This window comes from Lipotes vexillifer, unplaced genomic scaffold (assembly GCF_000442215.2).
Source record: "Lipotes vexillifer unplaced genomic scaffold, Lipotes_vexillifer_v1.1 scaffold168, whole genome shotgun sequence".
NCBI classification, from domain to species: Eukaryota; Metazoa; Chordata; class Mammalia; order Artiodactyla; family Lipotidae; genus Lipotes; species Lipotes vexillifer.
In genome coordinates, this window is record NW_006773947.1 from 1,701,273 (window position 1) to 1,708,587 (window position 7,315).

The window sequence follows — 7,315 nt, forward strand, 5'->3', positions numbered from 1 at the left end:
AGAGCGGTGGTATTCATGAAGACTTAACTGCCCCTCTAAAATGAATCTGGAAAGTACTAATGAATAACTTTGTAGATTCACTTAAGTCAACACCAGGAACCCAGAAAAGAGAATCAGCCATTTAGTGTAGACCTGCCAAAGGCAGGTGAAATGGACGTTCCTCACGCAGACTCAGGGTCTGGGTGGTCATCACCTGGTTGAATTTTCATTTGAAAATCAATGTTTTTGGAAAGCACATGACTTAAGATCATGAAATTCAGCCTCTGACCCAGCAGAGCACCCCTACAGCCCACCAGCCAGCCTCTGTTGAATACTCCCTGCGATGGGGACCTTGTTACCTCTCCAGGAGAACAGTTCACGTTTGCATAGGTATGGCAGGTAGAAAGCATGCCCACGGGACTGCAGTGTGAGGGTCGTAAAAGAGCACTGGCTTGAAGGGAACGTGGCTCAGTTTCAGAGGTGGAGGGCAGGTAGCTGTAAGGATACCACATAGGATTACTATATCCAAATTTTAGAATTGTTGTTTTAATCCTGATGAGCAAATACTATGTAGGAGATACAGAAGTGCTTGCATAGCCTTCTTTGCTAGTGCAAGTGGTGCTGGGTAATAATATTGGTCTAGTACATGGTTCATTATTTTGTAGATAAAACTAGATTCCTACTTCCCATTGACTTCTGTTGGCTTCTCATGCAAAGCTTTAATTATAGTATATACAGTACATCCATCTCAGCTCCTCTACTAGACAGTTTTTGCCCTCAAGGAATTGATAATCATAATCTAGACTTGGTTGGCAGCAGACTGTACATGGGAAGCCAAGTGGAGTTACAGGTTCATTTATTCAGTTTGTTACTTACTATTTTATGAATAGTATGTGTCTCCCCGATTGGATTGCACATTCCTTGACTGTAGATCCAACATTGAGCACACACAATACCTCACCAGCATGTGCTTGGTAATTATTTGTAGAAAACTGCGTTGTACATAGCACATTGAACAGGTGCTGAAGAATTAATACAATTAAAAATGACCAGCAAGCCAGTCGTTTTATGTTAATAAAACATCATAATTTGAAGAGTACACTGCATTTATTTAACCCCATAAATTATAACATCTTAACGCATGTAAAATTTTTGTATTTTTAAAGTGCTTTGAAAGATATTTATTTTTTTTAACAAGTGGAAAATAATGTTCTTTAAAAGACATCAAACTTTTAGTGGAAAGTGATATTACCAGAAGCATGTAAGGATGTGTTCATCCTTTTCAAGAAATGGGATTTTTATGTAAAATATATATGTAGCACTGAATGCCAAAATGATGGGTATGTGTGGTTGGAATTAAAAATGAGATTTGCTAATAAACCCATCTGGATGGTGTCTTAAGTCAAGAACGACCTTGAGAGGGGAGAGGGAGGGGCGTTGGGTAATCAGTGCTTCCGGACATGAACTTCCCTGCCTTGTGATGGGTTTGAGTTAGTGGTCAGGACAGCCATTCAGACTGACAGTCCCCCGAACTTCTGCAGCTTCAGTGACAGGGACAGGAATGTGGTTGACTTGAATATTCTTTAGGCAGCCAAAAAAGGATCTCCACACGGGAAGCTTCAGGGTTTTCAAATTAGCTGAAAGACAAAAGGAGAGGCATTTGATGGCTCATTCATACTGTCAAGTGAACGCACTCCGTTAAGAAACGGCCTTATTAGAGCTAAAGGGACCCAGGCTCTCAGTCTACCCAGTCCTCTCCTGCTTTAAGCAGGCACCCAGCACACCCCCTGCTGTGAAAGGTCAGCCACAAGGCTACTCTGCACATCCTTCAGAGAAGGAGATTCCACAGCCCAAATCAATAGGTAATGACTCTGAACTCTAGTGCTTTTCCTGGGTCATGGAAGACCTATGAAATTAACCACCAGACCATTTGGAGGCACATAAATCAATGAAGGCTGACAAGCCTCTTTCCAGGCAAAATTCCAGCCTTGAACTTGACTCTGAGTCACCTAACTCTGATCACCCTGCCTGATTCCCCCATTCTGGCTCCACAAAGCTTAATAAGTCACCAAAACTAAGTGCCTGGAGGGGAGAGACCAGTTTCTCAGGCCCTTTTCTGATTCTTTATGATATCAGGCTTCTAGGTTCATGCAGGCTCTTAGGAGAGGCTTATAAATTATAGGCTTGGGGGGCTTCCCTGGTGGTGCAGTGGTTGAGAGTCCGCCTGCCGATTCAGGGGACATGGGTTCGTGCCCCGGTCCGGGAAGATCCCACATGCCGCAGAGCGGCTGGGCCCGTGAGCCATGGCCGCTGGGCCTGCGCGTCTGGAGCCTGTGCTCCACAATGGGAGAGGCCACAACACTGAGAGGCCCGGGTACCGCAAAAAATAAATAAATAAATAAATAAATGATAGGCTTGGGACAAGAGGAAGCAGCAGCCACATGACCTGGGCTGCTGGGAAACGTTCTGTTGCTGGCAGTCGGGTTTCCCCACAAGCTGGAGAAAGAGTCTCACGGTCTACACGGTCCAGCCAACGGCTGCCCTGCTGATAACCCAACAAATGTGATGCCCCCACCCATGGGTTAAGATGGAGATGTTAAGAGTTGACGTGGGACAACATGGGTGTAGAAGTCAGCACAGGAGTTACCTGGGACACCTCCAATGTGCAGATGCTCCTGCGTGCGGGCAGTGGGGACAGGGTGCCGTCCGGCGGTGGAACTATGGTCTGCGTCCAGTTTCAGGTGCAGGCTGTGCTGTTTTATGGTGACTGCAGGGAAAGAAAGCAGGTCAGGTCTATCACCTGAGAGCCCAGCACACTGTATAATGTCTACACCGTGCATCATCATTGGCTTCTTTCTCACTCACTCCTGTTGGACCCGAGGGAGCGCGGCTCGCAGGAATTCCATCAACCTAAGCACAAATTCAACTAATTTCTCCCCACCAGGTGCTGTTTAGGTGCTTCCACATATATTACAGAATTTAATCCTTAAAATGAATCCGTGAGGAAGATATCATCACTCTCGTTTCTCAGATAAGAGACTGCGACCCTCAATCATTGAGGAGCTTGGCAACATGGCTTGGTTATAAATTAAACAAGTTGGGATTCAAGCCCTGGTTTCCTGTCTCCAGAGGCCAGTGATTATTTCACGTGATCTCTGGTTCTTTCCAAGAAGACACTGACTGACTGTTGAAAACGGACTCCAAAGACAGTGGCTTTTGACCCTCCCAAATAAAACTCCTCCAGCGTCAACAATCTTAACCAACTGCAATGCAGTTAGCTTTCAAATTAGCCAAGAGGCAGCTACTTTTAACAAAAGATATTTTAGCCAATACAGGTTAATATATCGCCAAACTTGTATGCTCAAGATATTCCTAAAATAGCAGATTCGACTTGAGAGTTTATGCCTGTTCCCCGTCAAGTGGTCTGTCTAAATCCTTGGCATTAATATTAAATGTTGTTGAAAAAAATAACCCAACAATGAACTTTACCGATAGTAAGAGCAAACATTTACTGAGCACATAGTACGTATTGGACACCGCTAAGCACTTCACACGCATTATCCCATTAATTTTCACAACCTTGGGAGGTGTACACTATTCTTACCTCCACTGTACAGATGAGAAAACAAGACAAAGAGAAATTAAGTAGCTTGCCCAAGGTCTCACAGGGCTGGAACTGAGACCTGACCTCTGTTCTCTTTGACTTCAGACCCCAAATCTCAAGCACAATGTTATGCTACCTTGAAAACAAACATAGCTTATCAGTTTGCTGGGTGCCACCCCCCACCCAAAAAAACACTCAATGTGTTATGGAGAACTGGAGCCATGAATTACATAAATACGACTGGAGTTGAGAAGAGACATGTTCCCAGCACCTTAACCTGGTGGGCTGACCCTGGTCACACGCTAATGGATGGATGAACTGAGGGAGCGTTTGGGATGTTCAAGTCCAGATGGAAAGGGAGACTGTTTCAGTCTGTGAACAACAGGCTACTGGACGTCATACCTGTCACTGAGTGCCACTGTCCATCACACAGAGATTGCTTTGGTGTGACCGATGTCAGGATCCCACCTGCCTCACTGCCCACAGAGGCCGTGACCTGGAACACACATGCATTTTCCTATTTCCTTCAGAAAGGCAGGTGGAGCCCACTTCCTGCCATCTTCCCTTCCCAGCCCTTGCACCCTGACTGCCCAGGAGCACTTGAAATATGGGTACACCCTCCCGCACCAGGTGACCATAGAGGGACAAAGGCTTTGCAGGAATCTCTCTGTTGCATCCCTTTCCAGGCAAGCGAGCTGCAAACCCAGGGCCTGGCCTGAAGTTACTGCCCAAGGTAAGGAGCCTTTCCCACTGACTCCCTACCCCAGTCCCATCAGGCCCGACTCAAAGGTTACTGATTAGCATTGAAGATCTGCCTTAGTTATTAGCATGTGACAGTAGCTCTGTTTAGGAGGACGTGTACAATTTGGAAGGCAAAAACGTTGGCTGAGGCCTACACCCGGCTGCAAGGGGCAGCCAATTATAATAATTCCACGAACGCAGGACTTAAAGAGGGTTCTCGTCCAAGGAATTCAGCAAGCTAACTGACTGAGTTTGCACTGGGCACGTGTCAGGGGTCAGGCACTCAAAGTGCTGCTGTGCAGAATCCCGCATTCCCACTCAGGGCCAGGACTCTCCAGGGGCTGAATCAAGGTCAATGAAATGAGAGGGCTAAAATCAGCATGTTGATAAATAATTTACATCTAATTTGCATGTAAGCAGACAGTGCAGCCTTTCTCGAGCAATTTTCAAGCTAAACAGTGTCACAGCTGTTAGGAAGGTTATCAGGTCTTGATTTCGTTTTGGGGGGAATATTTCCTATCCAGAAGCTCTCACCAAAGACGCTCCCCAACCCCTCCCCTGAAAAGCCAGCTTTGTCTGAACCATCGTTAAGTGTAGTTCCTTGCTTCTTGAGCCCGCAAGAGGCCTGCTCAGACTTAAAGCTGTAACTTAACTAAAAAGTGTCCAAGAGTTTTGACTACTGTATTTTATTCTGAGAGTTTTCCCTCACATTCAATAAACTGGAGGGATAAAGGTAAAAGAAAATGCTGTATTACCAATCTTTGCTTTAAGGCCTTAACTAAGAGAGGCTTCCTGGAAGGACTTGGTTTGAAAGAGATTGTTTTGAAAAGGAAAGAGATTAAAAGTGGGTGGTGGGGCTTCCCTGGTGGCGCAGTGGTTGAGAGTCCGCCTGCCGATGCAGGGGACACGGGTTTGTGCCCGGTCCGGGAGGATCCCACATGCCGCGGAGCGGCTGGGCCCGTGAGCCATGGCCGCTGAGCCTGCGCGTCCGGAGCCTGTTGTTCCGCGATGGGAGAGGCCACAGCAGTGAGAGGCCCGCGTACCGCAAAAAAAAAAAAAAAAGTGGGTGGTGAACGTAAGATATTGAGTAGGCCTGTGAGCAATGGGAAAGATGGAGCAGCAAAAGCACATGGCTGAAGAAGGAAGCCATGAAAAGCTAAAGGAAGGCTGGGTGGAGACCCTGTGGCCAGCTTGGCTGCAGGTACAGAAGGGCTTGGTGAGCTGTGTAGAGAGGATAAAGGGAATCTGAAACTGACCCAGTGGATGTGGGGCATGGGCAAGGGTGTGACATGGTGTAGACGGCTGGTGAGAAAATCCAACCCATGAACTCTGGTGCTGCCCTTATAAATAAAAGTAGAGGTGTGACAAGGGTGAAGGGGAGGTGAAAAAAATGAACATTTATTGAGTACATGGCAGCTTCTCGTCTCTTGACAAAAGCCCTTAAATATAAGCATCATTCTCCACATTTTAAAGATAAAGAAATTGAATCTGAGAGAGGTTAGGTAACTTCCCGTGGGCCCTGTAAGTAAGTGGTGGAGCCGGAATTCAGCCCAGCTTGTTTGAATTTGCCCAATTTTAAAGACGAAGAGCAGAAAACAGGACGACCAAATTACTTAAGGAAAAGGGTAAGTTAGCCCTGGAGTCAGGCCTCTTAAATACAAGATTGGATTCCACTCTCTACCGTAACTCCACCTACCATGGTCTCCAGAAGTGGAATCTGGTTCTAATATAAATTCACACACCCTTCCCATGTCATCCGACAGCTACACACCTTTCCTGCCTCCATATAAACACATAAGTGCTCCCCGGGTTGACTTCCGATGTGAATTAGAATTCCAGTGAGACTTCTCGGGCGAATGCTGAAAACAAGCTTAAATTCTGGCCCCAAAAGCACGGAGTTGGCTTTCAAAACAAAAATAAACAAGTAATAGTTTAAACATCATAATTCCAAGAAAAGGATAAGAGTTCTTCAGAATCAAAGCTATAAAGATATAAAGCCTTCCAAACTGCTCCTCACCTAGGATGACATGACCTCCTTCTTGAGAAAAATAGATGCCTTTCTCCAAAGAGCCATCCAAGCAGGGAGACACCCCAAAGCTTGCAGAAGCGGTGTCCAGAGGTTTCAAATCCAACTGAAAGTTCCTCAGGCATCCCACAAAGCTGTTTTGGGGGAGGGTCTGCAACCAAGCAGAAGAGAAAGCAAACTGTATTACCCACAACTCCCAGAAATCCATGCGCAGCCAAGGTTAAGGGCAGGGGCAGTCGTCCAAAAAAGGAGGAAGGAGGGGGATTCATCCATCCTGCTTCCAAGAGTCAGGTGGGCCTGACTGCCTCTATTTTGGCTCTCTCCACGGTGCCAAAAACCCAGATACCAGGTGTTTGGTGGGTGGTCAAAGTTTGAAGGTGCCACCAAACCAAGGGCAGGGGCAGTGGAGATGGCTACCTAGCGTGGAAACAAGAATACAGAGGGTGACTTGACCCTGGGCCACAGTCAGAGCTGCAACAGGGGAAATTGCCACCTTGCTGTTCACAGATCTCACTGTCTCTTTGCAGGTACAAAATACTTCTTAGGGTTTCATGAGCCCGTGTGATAGCTTAATGCAGGACGGCTGGCTGAAAAAAGAGGCCAAAACATTCCTAAAATTATGAAGTGTAAGAAAGCTCCCGACACTGTTGGGCCCAGTGCACCATCAACAAATCACGAATGCCCCAGGGTTAAGATCAGACACAGGGTGTGGGATCACGGGGCTTGCGTGGAGCCCCCATGGCTGCCTAAAGCTGGCCTGAAACAAGGGCTCCTCACCTGGGGCTCAGGGATGAGCTTCTGGGGTTCTCTGACCCCTTAAATTATATACCAGATGTCTGTGTATTTTCCTGGAGAAAGGGGCTATAACTTTCATGAAATTCTCAAAAAAGTTAATAAATCACTGAATAAAATCCCTCTACTCTCTTCTGGAGTAAATGCCTTTAGGACTCTGGAATCCTACACGA

General features: G+C 46.5%; 1 protein-coding gene across 1 annotated transcript in view; it reads right to left on the minus strand.

Moving 5' to 3' along the window:
- Nucleotides 1–1,470: 1,470 nt before the first annotated feature.
- The window catches only part of LAMA3 (laminin subunit alpha 3), a 246,918-nt gene continuing 241,073 nt past the window's right edge, over nt 1,471–7,315 (minus strand). Inside the window, exons 71-75 of the mRNA XM_007448619.1 lie at nt 6,342–6,501; nt 6,096–6,226; nt 3,986–4,079; nt 2,627–2,746; nt 1,471–1,616 (exon numbers count right to left, since the gene is read on the minus strand). Coding sequence (XP_007448681.1) covers nt 1,471–1,616; nt 2,627–2,746; nt 3,986–4,079; nt 6,096–6,226; nt 6,342–6,501 — 651 coding nt within the window. The remainder of the gene's footprint in view (nt 1,617–2,626; nt 2,747–3,985; nt 4,080–6,095; nt 6,227–6,341; nt 6,502–7,315) is intronic.